Source organism: Salvelinus sp. IW2-2015, linkage group LG17 (genome assembly GCF_002910315.2).
Source record: "Salvelinus sp. IW2-2015 linkage group LG17, ASM291031v2, whole genome shotgun sequence".
Classification (NCBI taxonomy): domain Eukaryota; kingdom Metazoa; phylum Chordata; class Actinopteri; order Salmoniformes; family Salmonidae; genus Salvelinus; species Salvelinus sp. IW2-2015.
The window spans coordinates 7,846,657-7,866,938 of NC_036857.1; the positions used below are offsets into that span (position 1 = coordinate 7,846,657).

At 44.5% G+C, this 20,282-nt stretch overlaps 1 protein-coding gene across 1 annotated transcript in view; it reads left to right on the forward strand.

Moving 5' to 3' along the window:
* The window catches only part of LOC111976858 (membrane-associated guanylate kinase, WW and PDZ domain-containing protein 1-like), a 134,906-nt gene extending 116,106 nt beyond the window's left edge, over window positions 1–18,800 (forward strand). Inside the window, 10 exon segments of the mRNA XM_070448164.1 lie at window positions 897–988; window positions 2,460–2,655; window positions 2,950–3,252; window positions 7,899–8,066; window positions 12,458–12,545; window positions 12,682–12,745; window positions 13,418–13,455; window positions 13,457–13,559; window positions 13,701–13,839; window positions 15,429–18,800. Coding sequence (XP_070304265.1) covers window positions 897–988; window positions 2,460–2,655; window positions 2,950–3,252; window positions 7,899–8,066; window positions 12,458–12,545; window positions 12,682–12,745; window positions 13,418–13,455; window positions 13,457–13,559; window positions 13,701–13,839; window positions 15,429–16,609 — 2,372 coding nt within the window. The 3' untranslated portion in view covers window positions 16,610–18,800.
* The last annotated feature ends 1,482 nt before the right edge of the window (window positions 18,801–20,282 follow it).

Genomic DNA, 20,282 nt, shown 5'->3' on the forward strand with positions numbered 1-20,282 from the left:
TATCAGTGTATGAGTCAAACCTGACTCTGTGACAGAGGTCTCGGAGAGCTTAGTCTCCTTGAAACACAGATGTGTTTCTTGCTCTGTGAAGCTATTGACACCTCTCAATATATAAACACCTGCATTTCCGAACACTCATGTAGGTCTGATGCCAGCGGAAGAAGGCTGAGAAATGAAGGATCTCCTCTCCTGACAGACAGACAGACAGACAGACAGACAGACAGACAGACAGACAGACAGACAGACAGACAGACAGACAGACAGACAGACAGACAGACAGACAGACACCTGAGGGCTAATAAAACCTGTGTGGCAGACAGAAGGTGCATCAGGAGAAGTGGTCCATGCCCTGTGTTCAGACTGGCCCTGTGGGTGAACAGACTAACACCAAATTGCCTGTGTCCTCCCACAGCCACGTGTGTTTGTGTTCCACAGAGAGAGACGGAACGAGAAAAAGAGGCAGAGAGTTAAAAGGTCACATTCATAGAGAGCATGTACATGGCATTTGTTCCTCCTGTCCTCTGGGAGCCAACCCTGCACCTGAGAGAAGGAACCTAATATGCCCAGTGATGCAGAGGAGAGTAGAGAGGAGGGGGTGTTCATACCAGATTGTTTAATAACAAGATCTAACTGAACTGAATTTAAATGTAGTCCAACGCCAGGATAGTGGGCTTGAATCCCGGGACCACCCATACGTAAAATGTATGGACGCATGACTGTAAGTCGCTTTGGATAAAAGTGTCTGCAAAATGGTATATATTATATTATGATTATGAATACTGAACTTAATTGCAGTGTATTGATTAATGCAACAGTCATGCCGTAGGTTTAACTTTCTGAGTGTCAGGTCTACTCCCTGTTTCACCTCCACTGAGCTCTTGTGTTGTGTTTTTCAGAGCCAGATTGCCAGGAGCAAGAGATCTTCCTGTGGCGGAAGGATACAGGTTTTGGGTTCCGCATCCTGGGAGGAAATGAGGCTGGAGAGCCGGTGAGTATCCCTGCACCATTCCTCCACCATATCCCTTGTCTGTCACTGTTAAGTTTGGATGCGCCAAGGAAAAGCAAAAGGTTTGTAATGGGATCTTTTCATGCAGCACACCATTCACTTACAGTGCATTCGGAAAGTATTCAGACCCCTTGACTTTTTCCACATTGTGTTACGTTATAGCCGTATTCAAACATTTATTTAAATGTTTTTTTTCCCACTCATCAATCTACACACAATAGCCCATAATGACAAAGCAAAAACTTTTAAAATTTTTGCAAATGTATATAATAAAAAAATATATATATATCACATTTTCATACAGTGGGGAGAACAAGTATTTGATACACTGCCGATTTTGCAGGTTTTCCTACTTACAAATCATGTAGAGGTCTGTAATTTTTTATCATAGGTACACTTYAACTGTGAGAGACGGAATCTAAAACAAAAATCCAGAAAATCACATTGTATGATTTTTAAGTAATTAATTTGCACATGCTTTGTAAGTAGGAAAACCTGCAAAATCGGCAGTGTATCAAATACTTGTTCTCCCCGCTGTATATACTGTATACTATATATATACGATATACTGTATATATACTATATACTGTATATATGCTGACAGGTATATTAAATCAAGCACACACCCATGCAATCTCCATAGACAAACATTGGCAGTAGAATGGCCTTACTGAAGAGCTCAGTAACTTTCAACGTGGGACCGTCATAGGATGCCACCTTTCCAACAAGTCAGTTCGTAAAATGTCTGCCCTGCTAGAGCTTCCCCGGTCAACTGTAAGTGCTGTTATTGTGAAGTGGAAACATCTAGGAGCAACAACGGCTCAGCAGTGAAGTGGTAGGCCACACAAGCTCACAGAATGGGACCGCCGAGTGCTGAAGCGCGTCCCGAGTTCCAAACTGCCTCTGGAAGCAATGTCAGCACAATAACTGTTCGTCGGGAGCTTCATAAAAGGGGTTTCCATGGCCGAGCAGCCACACACAAGCCTAAGATCACCATGCACAATGCCAAGCGTCAACTGGAGTGGTGTAAAGCTAGCCGCCATTAGACTCTGGAGCAGTGGAAACTCTGTAGTGATGAATCACGCTTCACCATCTGGCAGTTGGACGGACAAATCTGGGTTTGGAGGATGCCAGGAGAACGCTATCTACCCCAATGCATAGTGCCAACTGTAAAGTTTGGTGGATGAGAAATAATGGTCTGGGGCTGTTTTTCATGGTTCGGGCTAAGCCCCTTAGTTCCAGTTCAGGGACATTTTAACGCTACAGCATACAATGGCATTCCAGACGATTCTGTGCTTTGGGACGGAATGGAAGATCAAATGGTTTAATTTAGCTGCGTTGAACTTGAACTACAAGTGAAGTACAAGGCTGATTTATATGTGTCATGTTTTGTAGATCTAGAGTATTCCCATAATGAAGTACAGMGCTAATGTATCTGTATGGTATTTTGTAGATCTACATTGGGCACATAGTGAAGTATGGAGCAGCAGATGAGGACGGGCGTCTGCGTTCGGGGGACGAGCTCATCTGTGTGGACGGCACGGCGGTGGTGGGCAAGTCTCACCAGCTGGTGGTGCAGCTGATGCAGCAGGCCGCCAAGCAGGGCCACGTCAACCTCACTGTCCGACGCAAGAGCTCAGGATACGGAGGTGAGGACGGGTCACAGAGGCATATGCATACACAGGCAAACACTCACCACACACACTCACCACACACACTCACCCATACACTCACCCACACACACTCACTCACCACACACACTCACCACACACTCTACAACAGCGGCCACCTACACTACCCACGCTAGTTAAAACCTATTGCTTATTGGCTCAGTGAACGATCACTAGCCCGTGCCAAACATAAGGGGGAAAAATATGTATATTTGCTGAACACCGTTTTTATATTGCCTGCCCAACTCTTCATTCCCCCCATCTCTTCTTCAGTGGGTAAAGGGGAGGGTGACGTGCCCCCGTCCCCGGCCTCGTCGCACCACAGCAGCACCCAGGCCCCCTCCCTGACGGAAGGCAAGCGGACCCCCCAGGGCAGCCAGAACTCCCTCAACACAGTCAGCTCCGGCAGTGGCTCCACCAGTGGGATCGGCAGTGGGGGAGGAGGGGGCTCCGGCAGTGCTGTGGTCCCCGCAGCCCTGCAGCCATATGACATGGAGATCCAACGCGGAGAGAACGAGGGCTTCGGATTCGTCATTGTGTCGTCGGTCTCCAGGCCTGATGCTGGGACTACTTTGGGTGAGTGGGATGGGCAATGCTACGGTGGGCTGGGTTATGGTGAGCTGAGTGGGATGGGCAATGCTACGGTGGGCTGGGTTATGGTGAGCTGAGTGGGAGTGGGCAATGCTACGGTGGGCTCTGGGTATGGTGAGCTGAGTGGGATGGGCCAATCTCTAATGGTAGGCTTGGGTTATGGTGGAGCTGAGTGGGGATGGGCAAATGCTGACCGTGGACATGGGTTATGGTAGAGCTGAGTGGATGTGGTGAAATCGCTACGTGTAGGCTGGGTTATGGTGAGTATCATGCGTGAGTATGGGCCTATATGCTACGGTGGGCTGGGTATTGGTGAGCTGAGTGGGATGGGCAATACTATGTGGTGCTGGGTTACTCGGTGATGCTGAGTTGGGAATGGGATGCTACTAGGTGGGGCTGGGTATATGTGTAGCCTGAGTGGGATGGGCAATTGCTACGGTGGGACTGGATTAATGGTGAGCTGAGTGGGATGGGCAATACTATGGTAGGCTGGGTTATGGTGAGCTGAGTGGGATGGGCAATGCTACGGTGGGCTGGGTTATGGTGAGCTGAGTTGGATGGGCAATACTACGCTGGGCTGGGTTATGGTGAGCTAGACTTTGCTACTATGCTGGGTTTAGTTGCAATTTTTTGATAACTGAGAATCAGTTATCATTTGCTCTCGGTTGAGCTGGGTTGAACTGATAATATGGTTAAATCTGGCATGTAATCTTGGCGAAGCCTGATTCTGCTGATTGACTTTACTGTGGTTCCGAACAGACCCGAGGACAACCCGGTCCAATCCGAGTTAGGGAAGCATCAGATAAATATATTTTTAAGATACTTAATTAACCGGAGATGATAAAGCATAAGGGAGGTAGAGAGTGGTGATGCTCTAGCAGGGGCTGTGTGAGTGTGTAGGCTACTGGGAGTTTGACCAGGTGACACAGTAACAGGGAGGAGGGAGGGAGAGACAAGAGACCGCAACCAACCAGGCTGACTCACGCTATAGTAGACTAATCGCTGCCATAGCTAGATTATTCATCATCCAATATGATTACTAGTGCCTGTCTTGACTGCATCAAACTGGGAGAAGCTAGCTAGGCTAATTGAGGCTGCATGCGCTTTCTCGTCCTACACGATTACAAATAACAACAACTTTATTCAGAATATACAGTAGCAGCCTACCTGTTGGCTCTTGGTCATTGTAGACTATCCTTCTCCTTTAACTTTTAATTACATCATTTGAATTCCACTTTCCATTGATTAGATATCTCCTAACTTTTGCCCCACACGGAGGCTCTATGACTGTAGCCTACTGTCACTTTGATGACTTATGATTGGCCATCAACAAGCTACCCCTCTCGTGAAAAGCAAAGCAGCAGCATAAATTATAACATATCTCTCTATCTCTACTGCAGCAGTCACGTACGGATCAGTTAAATAAAATAATGTGAACACAAGTACATGAGGGATACTTTGTATCAGCGGTTGGAACCTAAATTATTTAGTTCTGAACAGAAGCAACTACATGGTCATTTCGTTCCAMTGTTGCGACCAGTAAAAATAAAGATCTGAACCAGTTAAACATGCTGGGCAGGTCATTGTTTTGGCCATTAGTCTGAATACCATKGCTATGCCCCCATAAGATGACAATGCCCCCATCCATATGGCATGAGTGGTCACTGAATGGTTTAATGAGCATGAACATGATGTAAACCATATGCCATGGCTCGTGGTGGCACAACGCCCTATTAAGACACTTTATGTTGGTGTTTTCTTTATTTTGGCAGTTACCAGTACATACACAGTATTAACAATCTTTTTTGACAAGCAACCCTTTAAAGGTTAACTTATGCTCAAGAACAGTTCTCAAGTGATTGGGTAGACGCTAAGCCTAAAAACGAATATCAGAACACTCCTCCTGATGTTATTCAGACAACCTATTTCCTTAAAAAGTCCCTCTCAAAGTTTTCAAAGTGAGACAAGGAAATTGTGAAAAAGCATGATTCTGCCAAGCAAGCACTCCAGTAAACACACAACCCTAACAGTGCATCAGCACCGCCCGACAGTCCGCTTGCCACTCAGTGACATGATTAATCATTTCTTGGGAGTGGAATTACAATATTTTGACAGTCACTCCTCATTGAGTTCCCACCTGCTTTAWTAATAGCAGGGCATCCATTTCTAACGGGAGTGGACTTAATGACACAGCCCCGAGGTCACAAACCCAACAATCATGAGCTTAGGGAAACAGAAATCTCTTTATGTGCCCAGGCACATTCACCGCCAGGGATAAGCCTGGTTGATGCTTTATCAAAATCACCATCATCACAGATTCAAAAGGCAGACTTGTAGCCGACCCTGGCTGATTCACTCAGCATGTAATTGAAGTTCCACCGAGCACAATCTATAGCTGTCCATACCGTTTATCTATGAAGGCAAAATAGTGAAATTGGCCCCATTAAGGTCACTCAGCCGTCAACGAGGGATTTTAAATGTCCTCCTCTGAACAAATGTGGTATCAAGCTCCCTCTGATGAGTTTGCAGCACCAATGTCGCTCCAAGGTCTCCTTACACTGCTTGCCTGATGACCAGGAAGATGTAGCATGGTGTGAAACATGCTATAGGGCCAGGCTATTATCAAATAGATGTTTTGTTAGCTACTGTGCCACGCAAAGGGCCCGATTCCATTGATCCTGCGGGCTGTAGTTGAAGCCCCATAAAATAGAAAGTAGAGGTATACCCACACATTGACTCGGTACCGTTACCCCCTGTATATTGCCTCGTTATTGTATTGTGTTGCTTTTTATTATTTTTTACTTTAGTTTATTTGGTAAATATTTTCTTAACTCTTTCTTGAACTGCATTTTACGGGCTTGTAAGTAAGCATTTCATGAATTCGGCGCATGTGACAAATAAAGTTTGATTCGATTTTTTATGTATCATTTATACAAGCAGGAGAAATCCCATTGAGACTTGTCTCTTTTTTTTACGGGTGACCTGAATGTGCTCGTCTGCATCGTCTGCAGCTGGGTCCTCAGACTAAGAGTGACAATACCTGTCTCTGTCTCAACTGTCTCTGTTGGTGTCTGAAATTATACTCTATATTCTCCATGTATTGCAGTACTTCTGACCAGACAAGAGCTCTATATTCTCAATGTATTGCACTACTTCTGACCAGACCAGAGCCCTATGTGGGTATCATTTGAGAGTTTCTTCCTGTCTCATTCTCTCTCGCTGTGCCTGCTGCTTTGGCCGCATCACCACTGTGGGGATGGGATGAAGGAAGGTGCTGATAAGGGTCGTTCCTCTATCCAATCTCCCCTTCTACTAGTAGAGGTCCAACAGAGAGACATGATCACAAATGGATGGACATGCACTATCTATGGATTCTTCTTTAGCCTGAAAGGACCAGAGATGTTTTAGGGTATTGTGACGGACAAAGAGCTTTCCGCTGGCTTTATCCCTCCCGTACATCATCCTATGCAAACCCCTTTTCTCCCTCCAGCCCATCCTCCCATAATGAACTGATGTGTGCTGGTGTTGTGCTCAGCAGATTGGGTATTAAATCCTGGGTATTTGTCACACCCCGTAATGTCCCATATCTCATTATTTGGATAGAGTGGCAGGATACAAGTGCAGTTTTTAATCAAGGCGTAGGGAGGGGAGCTGGTAGCACAATGTGATTTGATAAATATGGATGTGGGAGGGATAGAGAGCGGGAGGGGGAGAGAAAGAGGGGGGAGGAATGGAGAGAGGCGGGAAGAGAGAGAGGTAGAGAGGGGGAGGGATGGAGGGAGAAAGGGATGGGGGAGGGAGAGAGGGCCCCTTAGGGTCTGTTCAGAGCTGCTCTGTAAACAACATGTGCTGTATTGAACACTGTCACTCTCCTTGTACAGCCCCATGCAATGCTAGCATCTCTCTGTCTGTAGCCTCTCTGATATACTGTAGTGCATGTTACTCTCTTGACGTCTGCGAGGATCCTGAGATTCCTCAGTGTCACTCTTTAGGAATCCATCTCATTCTCTGAGCCATTCCGAGGGCCAGAAACTCAATTATCTCCAGTGACTTACCACTCCGCTGTGGCGTAGGCTGTATCCTCCACATCAATCCATGACTCCAATGGGGAGTGGAGGACAATCGTAAGGCCGTGTCAAGGCTATTGATAGCCTCCTGAGCGGGGGCCACGAAGGGCCCAGACCAGTTCCATATGATTTAAGTCCCATCGATTAGCACGTCAGGGGTGCAGAGGACAACAGTAGAGAAAGCGACAGAGACAAGGGAAAGTGTCTTCTCCCAGACCATTAATTCCTTAATGACCACCCAATACAAGTCTGTCCACCAATAGGGATGTAAGCTGTGTTCCGCATGCATGCTCCTTGATTGGCCCATTGTTTCCAGTGCAACGGTTGGCTGGTTCTTGGGTGGTGCTCTCTGGGTGAATGGCCTATGGGGGTTTGGATGATTAACCCTTTGCTTCCATTTCTCTTTTTTCCATCTCTTTTCTTTTCCCATCCTCTTTTTCTCTTCCCATAATCCAATTATGTAATCAATAACCAAATCACATTAACACCCACCCACACACACACACTTACTACACATTAACATCAAAGCTGGAAATGCATGTGTGGCCATGCCCCACAAAATAGGGCGCATCATCGAGGGGAGCCCTGCGGACCGCTGTGGGAAACTGAAGGTTGGCGACCGCATCCTGTCCGTCAACGGCTGCTCCATCACCAACAAGTCCCACTCGGACATCGTCAATCTGATCAAGGAGGCAGGGAACACCGTCTCTCTGAGGATCATTCCGGGTGACGGTAAGACTTTGTGTTTTTTTTTGGCTGTTTTATAATGCAGTAGGGAGGAGAGTTATGCATGGCCTAGTGGGAGTCGGCGGGCACCACGGCTCTGCACTGGCAGAAGCACTTTGCACCAACCTGGGGAGCTACCTTGGGCTGCGAGAGGCCATGCTCCCTGCCCTGTGCTCAAAATGGGAGACTGTGAATGAGAAGGAAGATGTTGTCACTCGATACTTTTCTGTAGTTAGTTTTAAGTTTTCCTCTCTTATAGTTAAAGGCCCAGTGAAGTAAAAATAAGAATAATACTGTGAAATTGTGAAAATGATGCCCTTTTAGTATAAGAGCTGTTTGAAAAGTCTGTTTGGTGGGATGAAGTTTTGATCTGCCTGGTGACATCACCAAGCGGTAAATTAGTTAATAGACAAATAAGAAAGAGAGTTCCAAACCTCTCTGCCAATAACAGCTAGTTTTCAGTTTCCCCCTCTCCCTCTCCATGAACAGTCCTAGCAACATTTTTGCTTGAGGAATTGCTCTTTGCTAAAAAGCTATTTTTATTCATTTTTGACCATTTAATTGAAAACAATTACTGTAAGATATTTAATTGTTACCCAGAAATTATTTGATATTGAGATAAAAACGGCTGCATTGTACCTAAGGTTGACTTCGACCCAGAGCTTGTGAATATCCCTGAGAGTGAAACCACATCAGAGATGAATTTGTCAGTTGACATACAGTATGTGTGTGTTGATTGTAGTACAGCGTTTGATAGACACACTCATGTCATTTTGATGAACTGCAGTCCGCCAATTTGGTATTGGCTGCTACTTTGTAATGAAGAAAAAAGTTAAATGTGGTGTATATGTAATCAGTGCATCCTGTTAGTGTTAATCTCCTCAGTCTAAATGGAACAAGGTGGCAGGAAATGCATACGTAATACTGGTTATGGCAGGAACAGTCTGTGACAGGAAGCTGTCTCCTTCCCCATGAGTAGGCATGTGTTGTGTTGTTCCCTGTCCCAGAACGACAATAAAGCCAGCCACTAGAATGCCCTGTCATTGGCTGAGCTGAGAGATTTGGTTCCTAAAAGGCTAGGGCCGGCTCTGACTACGTGAGGATATCGATGTGGGTATGCAGACCCACGAGCCACTGCAGCCCCTCATGATGAGTTCTATTTTTGTGTGGCCTCCACCGCCATCAAAGTTTCCCATCCCTGTTCTAGAGAGACTGGTAAAATGTAGCTTAATTAAGATGGGAGCCGAGGAGAATCAGTAGCACAAACACAAAGGAGGAGAGAATGCAAAACCACTTATTAAACAAAGCGTGGCAGTATTTTAAAAAATCACAATGACAACATCTACACAGGCAACATCCGCACCGAGCTAAAKTCAAGAGCCACTAATCTGGACGCTTATAAGAAATCCCGCTATGCCCTCAGACGAAACCATCAAACAGGCAAAGCGTCAATACAGGACTAAGATTGAATCCTACTACAACGGCTCTGATGTTCGTCGGATGTGGCAGGGCTGGAAAACTATTACGCACTACAAAGGGAAACCCAGCCGCGAGCTGCTCAGTGACACGAGCCTATCAGATGACCTAATGCCTTTTTTGCTTGCTTCAAGGCAAGCAACACCGAAGCATGCATGAGAGCACCAGCTGCTCCAGATGACTGTGTGATCACGCTCTCCGTAGCCAATGTGAGCAAGACCTTTAAACAGGTCAACATTCACAGACAGACTACCAGACGTGTACTGAGAGCATGCGCGGACCAACTGGCAAGTGTCAAGGCCAACATTTTTTCACTCAACACAATGCTACAGATGTCTCAAGTTTTGAGGGAGCATGCAATTGGAATGCTGACTGCAGGAATGTACACAAGCTGTTGCCAGAGAATGTTCACCTCCAACATCGTTTTAGAGAATCTATTGTCGTCGTGTGGGCGAGCGGTTTGCTGATGTCAACGTTGTGAACAGACTGCCCCATGGTTGCAGTGGGGTTATGGTATGGGAAGGCATAGGCTACGGACAACGAACACAATTGCATTTTAATGATGGCAATTTGAATGCACAGAGATACCATGATGAGATCCTGAGGCCCATTGTCATGCCATTCATCCGCCGCCATCACYGCATGTTTCAGCATGATAATGCACAGCCCCATGTCGCAAGGATTTGTACACAATTCCTGTAAACTGAACATGTCCCAGTTCTTCCATGGCCTGCATACTCACCAAACGTGTCACCCGTTGAGCATGTTTGGGATGCTCTGGTTTGATGTGTACATCAGCTTGTTCCAGTTCTCGCCAATATCAAGCAACTTCGCACAGCCATCGAAGAGGAGTGGGACAACATTCCACAGGCCACAATCAACAGTCTGATCAACTCTATGCGAAGGAGATGTGTTGCGCTGCATGAGGCAAATGGTGGTCACACCAGATACTGACTGGTTTTCTGATCCACACCCCTACCTTTTTATTCAAGGTATCTGTGTCTAACAGATGCATATCTGTATTCCTAGTCATGTGATATCCCAGTCATGTAAATCTAATTAATTTATTTCAATTGACTGATTTCCTTTTTTACATTTGTTTATTAATTAAACCATTTAAAAAAAACAGGCACGCATAAAACTTGAAAAAGCCATACATGAGTTAAATCATGGAGGATAACACACAAAGTCTGGGACTTATTTCCATTGTGGTCTTCTTGAAACGAGATGGCTAGGCAAGATCGAACACGGTTGAACATAGTATTGAGAGCGAGATAATAAAACATAAAAACAAAGAAGAACATCTATCTCATCATTGCAGTTACATTGTAGGGGACAGTCATATGGGCACAGCAGACAAATCGTTTTTTACTTTCTTTTTAAAGCTGCCCAGAGACAACATCGTTTTTATGGGCAAAGGCAAATCATTCGACTGAGGCTCCAGTATACCAGAAAGTACCTTTCCCAGCATTACTCCTGAACCTGTAGAAGCACACACTAGCTGCACCTGATCTGGTGCTGTGATTGTGTGTATCCTTAAATGATTTCCAAAGCTTTTTAGGGTCATTTTTGTTGTCAATGATTTTATCAGCAAAGTAACCCCTCATTGCTGGGTTCCCGAGTGGCGCAGCGGTCTAAGGCACTGCATCTCAGTGCTAGAGGCGTCATTATAGACCCTGGTTTGATTCCAGGCTGTATCACAACTGGCTGTGATTGGGAGTCCCATAGGGCGGCGCCAGGTAAGGGTTTGGCCGGGGTAGCTCGTCATTGTAAATAAGAATTTGTTCTTAACTGACTTGCCTTGTTAAATAAAGGTTAAATAAAATGAGCTTCATAAATCCTGCTCTGTGCTTAATTTCTGTGACGTTTATATTGGACAAAATCAGGCTGCTCGAGAGTTCTAAAATTTCTTAAAGCCTTATTCCTTGCATGCCCCCTAAAAATTTCAAAACAGTATTTTTTGAGTCCTCTGATTCTAACAGTTTTGTGACACTTCAATATATCTTTAAAACTCTCCTTGTGCAAAATGTGAACTGTACCTTAGTCAAATCTTTGAAATTGTTGCATGTTGCGTTTTATGCTTTTGTTCAGTATAATTCTAGTCTACAGTTTTATTTTAATGCCAGAACAACAGTCAGAGATAGAAGCCATTCAGCCACGACCTTCCTCAGCCAGACGGTGTCATTTTGTGTGGCGACATTTGTTCTTGAATCGTTCAGGTTGTGTCCCCCAGAGTGCTCCGTGAGGAAAGGCAGGCAGGGCTGTCAGGGTGGCGAGGGAGAGGGGGAGAGAAGGATGAATGAGTCAGGCTGGTGCTGTCGCTAACTTCAGGCAGAACCCCATTCCCTCTATAAGTAACCAATGTCTATGATGACTAATGTGGGCTGCCGTGCTGTGGCTTGTGGTGCAACACTGGATGTCATAAGGTGAATGCACCAATTTGTAAGTCGCTCTGGATAAGAGCGTCTGCTAAATGACTTAAATGTAAATGTAAACACAATTAGATTTGCAAGAAAGGAAGGACAGTTACCCTATTTGTACTTTTTAATGTATTTTTCTTTCCCCTTGGAATTAAAAAAAAACAGAACGACTGAAGCGGAGAGGCTTGTTTTCTTTTGATGTTCAAGCTGGTGAGCAAAATGGTAGATGACAACATCATAGGCAGTCAGTGTCAGGTTGAACAGGAGACTGTGTTCCTTGAGGGGAGACTGTGTTCTCTGGAGAGCAAAATTCCTGTACGGAGATGTGTTGTCAGAGACAGCAGTCCTGACCAAGACCCAGTTGCAAGTCAAAACAAATTGTTTGTTTAACAAAAGAGCATTTTTAGATTGTCTTCCTTTAAGATTTTACCAGAATCGATGTATTACTTTCAGATTGGAGGTCATGACCTTATCCATAATCCTCAATTTGTGTTTCCACAGAGTCCTCCAATGCGTCTCTGTTGACCAATGCTGAGAAGATTGCCACCATCACCACCACGCACACACCCCAAACTGCCACAGAGCCTCGGTGAGTTATTATTATTCATAAACAGGCTTTTTGGAACATACTTTAATAATATGATACATTATATGAAAGATGACTTCTATATGAATATGATGTACTTTCATATCTTTGTGTTCATATGAATCATTTTATTTTCCAGGAATAACTCAAAGTTGAAACAGGCTCCTCCTCCACCTCCTCCAACACAAGCATTGCCCTCACAGGTAAAGACAAACATGTCTATTGGTCTGTTAAAATCAATCCCCAAAGCAGGGAACAGTAMATCATCTCTCTACAAGAGCACACAGTGCAGCTTCATCCTGAGATGAAGAATGTCTTTCAAATCATCAAAGCAATCTAATCAATCAATTAATCAAGCTATCAGCCAAATCAATAAAAAAGCCAAACTTCTAATGAGTGCAGTAAGCCTGTGTCCAGCCCTTGCAGTGCCCTTGCTCTGGGCTCTGCGCCCCTCTCACAGGCTGAGACAGCATTTATTATTCATTGGTTCCAGAGTATTGTACCTCCATCGATTTTGTGTGAGTTTTTGCTGGACTCGGCTTGATTAGTCCTGATGTTAGGACTCACCTCATGACACCCCTGTTGGCCCACGCATTGTGGGCATTCGCACTTCCCGCTCTGTTAATACTTTTTTCTTTCTTTCTGTCTCTCTCTCTCTCTCTCTCTCTCTTCTCTCGTCTCTCTTCTCTCTCTCTCTCTCTCTCTCTCTCTCTCTCTCTCTCTCTCTCCTCTCTCTCTCTCTCTCTCTCTCTCCCTCTGCTCTCTCTCCTCCTCTCTCTCTCTCTCCTCTCTCTCTCTCTCTTCTCTGCTCTTCTCTCTCTCTCTCTCCCTTCTTCCTCTCTTCTCTCTCTCTCCTCTCTCTCTCTCTCTCCTCAGATGCAGAGTTCTATTCTGTGGATCTGGAGCGGGACATAAGGCTTTGGGTTTAGCCTGAGAGGAGGACGGGAGTACAACATGGACCTTTATGTGTTGAGGCTCGCTGAGGATGGGGCGGCTGTCAGGAATGGCAAGATGAGGGTATGCTCCATGAAAAAAAGAATATCTACTCTATTGTACTTTGATAATAATATTTATGTTATAGACAGTTAATATCTCCTGGGATCAATTGTCTGGTTGTCTCATTAAACAGCCTCCCTTCTTCACTCTCTGCACACACAGGTGGGAGATGAGATCCTGGAGATCAACAGCGAGAGCACGAAGAACATGAAGCACGCACGCGCCATCGAGCTGATCAAGAATGGTGGCCGGAGGGCACGCCTGGTCCTCAAGAGGGGCGATGGATCTGTTCCTGAATATGGTGCGTGGCAATGTGATGTGATACATGTTCCTTCCATACTGTGACTAACACTACCGCCTCTGATTAACTAACACCGGACGGACACCATAGTCTGCAATGTCTTGTTGCTGTAAGCAAGATTTATTTGGTGTGTCTTCAGTGTCCTGATCCAATGCTTTAGAATTTATTATATTATGATATGTCTTATAGCCTTTGATCAACAAAACATTTTCTGAATATTTGATGTCCCAGTGATGTGTCTGAATGACATTTAATGTTATTGCTCCTACATCAGTGATTTATTGGCCATATTATGTAATGTTCATTCTGCTGTGGCGGCAGGTAGCCTAGCAGTTAAGAGCGTTGGGACAGTAACAGAAAGGTCGCTGGTTCAAATCTTGTTTTCGTCCAAATACTGTATGTTCTGGCTCATTCATCTGGGAATGTTTATCTTTATCTCTGTTCTGCCGAGAAAGGTCACTGTGTGAAGGATTGCACCCAGCCATCAATTTTCTAGGTTTTCCTTTTCTCTGCCAGCCAGAAAAACGTAAAAACTGAACCAACTACTTTTTTCTTTCTCTGGTCTTCATTGAGGATCTAAACCCTCTGATTTCTCTTTTTATTTATTTTGTTGTTTTTATTTGATTTTATTTCCTCTCTCTTCCTCTCCATTTCTTTACTCTGGGCTMTTCCTCCTCCCTCCAGCGATGATGGCTCCTCATCTCGCTGTTGGTACTATGAGAAATGACAAGATGGGAGAGCCCTGTTTCTACTTAATGGGCCAAAATCAGACCACGGTTTGTAGCCAAGTCTGTTCCAACCCACCCTCCTAACCCTTTACCCTCCACCCCTGCACCCCAACATTCCTCACCCACTTAACCCATCTCCCCCTACCCATCTCCTACCTGCACCTCCCTGGGTATGTGTTTAGTGCTGTGTGGCCTGACTCACTCCTCAACCTGTACTGTGCTTTTTTGACCCATACACCCAGAATGCACTGCTTACTCTCCGCCCACTTCTGGATGGATTCATGCAACTGCTCGCCACCGCTGCTACCATAACAACATATCCCTAATTGGAGTCATTGGCAGAACACTCTCCAGTTTTTTGTTTCAGGCTCTTTGTTTTTCTGCAGTTCCCATTCCCAATGATGATAATCGACTTGTTCATCATTTTGCTTTTAATAATGTCATAGGTGCTTGTTGTCATTGATAACCCAGCCCTTCACTTGCAATGTTTTGCACCTGTTGTGTTGCTGCCGCCTACATGTGCCAATCCATTACTCTCAAAGAAAATATACTTAAGCAATTGTTTACTTTTATGTCATTTAGGTTGAGGATCAAATAAGCCATTTGTGTCCAAATTAGATTTTTTTCTTCCCAGAAGTAAATATTTTTGTCACAATTTACCAACATGTTCATGTTTATGGAAGTGCATGGTTTCCATAAAAATGGCTGTATTGACTCAATACAGATACAAGCACATGAAAATGGCTATGGAACCTTAAGTTTGAGAGAATTGTCTGAGCTTCCAGGGTTATATTATTTAGCTAGTTTAAACTCCACCCAGTCTGAGAATGTCTCTCATGTCCTGTCTTTGTTCTCCCCCAGACGCCAGCCATGACGGGCACTCTCCCACACCCGGGGAACAAGACTCTCCGCAAGTGAGAACCCTGCCACCAAACAGCCGATATCACACCTCATCGGAGTCCAGTTATCCACCAGACCTTCACAAACCATCACGCCATGAGGATGCTGGACAGGGCCGAGACAGGGACAGGATGGAGCACTCGGGCCGGCACTTTAACCACCACCACCATCACACCTGGAACAACAACCACACCACCTCCAGACAACACTCCCCGGACAACAGCACCAGCGGCGGGAACAACAAGAAGAGTCTTGGCCGCAAATTCAAGAAGTCTGACTCGGAGAGCGGCATCTCGAAACTCTTAAAGACTCTGCGCAAGGACAGCTCTGGAAAGAAGGCTGCAGCGGCGGAGAAAGAACGAGAGCGCTCCGCTAGTAGCAGTACTCTGGACCAGAGATCTGGTCGACCGCGCCGCGGCTCCCTCGACCGCTCGCCCACCCGTAAACGCAACACTTCCCCTGACCGACGGCGGGCCAAGTCCATGGACCGCAGGGCAGAGCGAGTACACCGTGACTGCACACCTGAGAGGGAGTATGACGACGGAGGGTTTCTCAGTCATGCAGCCACTCCGGAACGACCACTCTATGACCGTAGGCTCCTGAGGGAACCACAGACCCCAGGCAGAGCCTACATGGAGGCCACCACCCCAGAACGCCCCAACAACGGGGCCTCCTCCCTGTCTCGCTCCAGGGGCCGCACGACTGACATGAAGGCCACCACCCCAGAACGCCCCAACAATGGGGCCTCCTCCCTGTCTCTCTCCAGGGGCCGTACGCCCGACAGAGGCAGCCTGAAGAACGGCAACCTCCCGATGGACTCGTCGGCCGAGACGAGGGATGAGAGCTACGGGATAAACGGAACTCCAGAGAGACGCTACAGGTCAGAGAGAGACTCATCTCCAAACAGCAGCTCCAGCAGGGAGGAGCTGAACTACGCTGCAGCGCCTGCTTCCAGACAGAAGGATTACTACAGCACACTGAAGAACAACTCCTCCGCTCACCACAACGCCGGCTACAACAATGCAGGACTTAGCAACAAGGGAGGACAACACCACAACAACGCAGTAGGCCGTGCCCCGAACCAGTTCCCAGAGCCTAAGAGAAGGTTTTACAAAGAGAGCCCCAAGGACCTCAGCATCTGAGTGGACAGAGCCTGGCTTCTCAGCCCTTGATCTGTAGAGACCACAGTAAATACACTGGACTTAGACTTCTGAGGAGATTGACTCATGTGATTTATCTGATTGCTTGATTAATTTGACTACTTGTGATCCCAGACAGAGATTCATACCACAGCAGGAGTACAATCTTTGTTTTAGTTCTTACTGTACGTTTCTGTTCTCGTTATTTTGAGCATAACTGAGGTTGTTAATACTCTAGTGAAGGTATGTGTATGTGCCTATCAAATTACAAATGGTGATTTAGCTTTTTTATAGGCGTCTCTGACTCCACGTGTTCCCTCGGAGGTTTCGAACATGCTCCTTACTGTGCTACCAGGTACTTCATGATGAGCTTGTTTTAATATGTTTTTAGATGTTGTTTTCCACCCCAGAATTGCTTTATAAAGCAAACTATAGCACAAGACGTTGGCAGTACAGACATTTTATGGACGACTGCAGTGAAAACCTTAGAGAATATCATACAAAACGAAGGCAAACAAACATTTTAGAACCAATGGTCATTTTAGAATGAAGTAATATATTTCAAATAATACTTTTTACATTTGACTGCTATTTATTTTCAATTGGCACACACAATGAGGAAGCTCGGTAAAAGGACCAAGTTATACGCCCGATAACCTGAAAATAATAATAATTTTTACCCCTGCTGGATTTGCTGTAGAATTATAATTTTTTTAATCTAAGTTGGTATGGCATGCCCCTTTCTTACCAAGCCCACAAACCCCAAAAAATCAGAGGGGAAAGCAGACCACCTATTGAGAAAAACACCAGATATTGTTGATATTCCTCTCACAGAGCAGACAAGTCTAAAAACCCACCAGGATCTGAGGCTGTTTTGGGTTCCTGTTTTTCAGTGTGTCTAGTAATGATGAGCCAAGGAGGAAAACAAAACAAAATTCTCGCAGTAAGAGGTGTCTGAGTACACTGCCTGTGGTGGAAATACAATTGAACAAAGTTTTGTATTCCTGCTCAGAGGACAGTAGAAGCAACAAGTTACCTGACAGGAGCCTGTAACATAAAACCTACTTCACAGTTATACACAGCATGGAGAGGTTCACCGAGAGGTCAAGTGGTTTTAAAGTAACCACAGTCCTATAATGACTTGATCCTACAAATGTAGGCTGCTTATTTGATCCCCCTGTTTCAGGAGATTATGTGGAGAAAAATATAGCAGATATTGATCAACGGCCCATTGATCCTATGCAGGTGATATGGAAGTATTTCTCAAGTTCCTCTCTTCCTCTCCCTGCCCAAGGAAATTAGGTGATGATGTAATAATGTAAGGGACGTTGTTGCGATGATAACGGATGGAAAGTTCCAGTACAGAAGTGGGCCTATCTGCCATGCTGAGCCATGCTGTCACACCACTGGAGTCTGACTGCTGCTTTAACCGTGTGTATTCTCTGTTTTATGTTTCACTAAACRGCTAAAAAGATATAGGAAAATCCACAACAAATGCATTGTTTTATCACTGTTGTTGCCATGGTACTGTAAAAAAGAAATACAAACAAAAAAAAGAAAACATTTAAAGACGTTAACCTGCCGGCCACCACCTGTACAGAATTTCAATATGTTACTAATAGGAACCCATTGAGGAATAAAATGTTGCCTTTTTCTTGTACAAAAGAGAAATTTATGGGAAACCTCTGCAGTGAGGAATGTGATAGTGTTTATATTTCTGAAATGGACCTGATGATTCATGGGAAATATGTTAATGTACTCTGAATCAGGTATGTAAAGACATTCTAAAAATGGACGACTTTATTTGGTCAATCAGAAGCTGTTTGTTGGTTTGAATATCTCTCGATGGTTAGCCTGCCTTTTTATTATAAAGCACTTGTATGCAGTCTGTGTTCTTTAAGCATTATTGCAATGTGCTCCAGACATAATGCTATCTCTGTGTTGATAAAAGCATTACATGTATATGGGCCAATCTTTTTTTATAAAACACTATGCATATATAAATACTACATTGTTCATAGCTTTATTTAACCCATGAAGCTATACATAACATTAGTCTAAGTACAAGTAGATGTGGACTTAACCAGTAAAGCTTCTTTCCTTGAGATGGATCACAATGTATATGTAGCTATCAAAAAGAAGTCTGTGAATGCTATTTTTATTATCAAATAAAGTTTTCCATACAAATTCAAAAGGATCTTTCTCCACAGTGGCTTGCAATTATATTCTCAGGAGATTCCTATTGATATGATTGACATTGTAGAGTCCCTTTGGAGTGCAGCATTCTCAGATTGATTTATTATTCACCAAGGTAGTAAGCACACTGCTTTAGTAACAGGATATCTGCAAAAAAATATATTGTCTAGCTTCCTTGCTTTTAACAGTGTCTATCTGACATTTCAGATTTGTCTGTCTAGCAAAGGTTTAAGTAAATAAACAAGGAATATCTAACTGCATATCCATTCATATCAATATCTCCCTATTGCCCGCTGACAGAATAATTTGGTATGTACATCACAGAAGTCAAATTAATCTACTTGTTAATGGGAAATATGCTGGGATCATGACAACATYGACAATGTCAGTAAACTGCCTACTACAGTAGCACATACTGAATGGGTACCCACAGCTGTTAACAAGCAACCCTGATAGGCTTYCAGCTATGCTACAGTATATTCCCTGGTTGGTTTTGTAACACACACAATATGTTTTTTTCCATTTGAAGAATGTGAAGTGTGAAGAAGGTTAAACTAAGGCCTTATACCTTTTAAAGTGTTAATACATTGTTATGATAAACTGTAAGGTCTCCTCTTCAGGAGACCTCTGTGTGTGTTAAAACCTGTTGTTGAGTGTTGTGACCTTCAGACACTATCAGAAGGCGTCTACGTTCAGACTCCTCCTGCCTGGATCCCACCGTGGTTATCTGGTTTTCTGAGAACACACGGCTGCCACAGACCTGATGAAACCAGCCACCAGTCAGAAGATGCTTACACTCGTTCACATTGTTATGACTCTATACTTGTGACGAAAGGTCAAGTTTCGGTCAAACCCACTTCTGAGTTTTTACTTGCTGAGTTCTCACTGTCAGGGGGAGGTTAGATTTTTTTTTTTATGTTGTTGCTTGGGAAAGTTACGTAAGAGGGATTGGAGAGGCTATATGAGTTACAGGATGTTACAGGATGTCTTAGGCATTTTTCAGAACWTGGGGAGAACTATCATATACTGTTATACTGTACTCTATACCAACTTCTGCCTACAATTGTATTACTAAAAGGAGTATTTTAATACTTAAAGAGTCTGTGTTTCCTTTCCATTACTAATGTATGTTTGGTAATTATATAGACCTGATCATTTGTTGAAGAAATTGACCAACATTTTGGCGAGCTTGCCAGGAGCGAGTGACCACTTCGCTGGACTGACCATTGATGCACGTCAAGCGCTACAACATTATAAGGTAAGCAGACACCTGTTATATCTAAAAGTGTCATTTGCAATAGCACATTGTGGTTAATGAGTCATTCTGGCATGTAAGTGGCGCCTCGCTGTTAAATTTATCTGAACCTAAATTTCTTTGTAATAGCAGAATAATTGAAAGTGTGAAATTATTGTTACACAATCCGTGGGAGGAAGCACAGACCACCTAGGTGGAAATGGGTTATACATTCCTGGGTTAAAT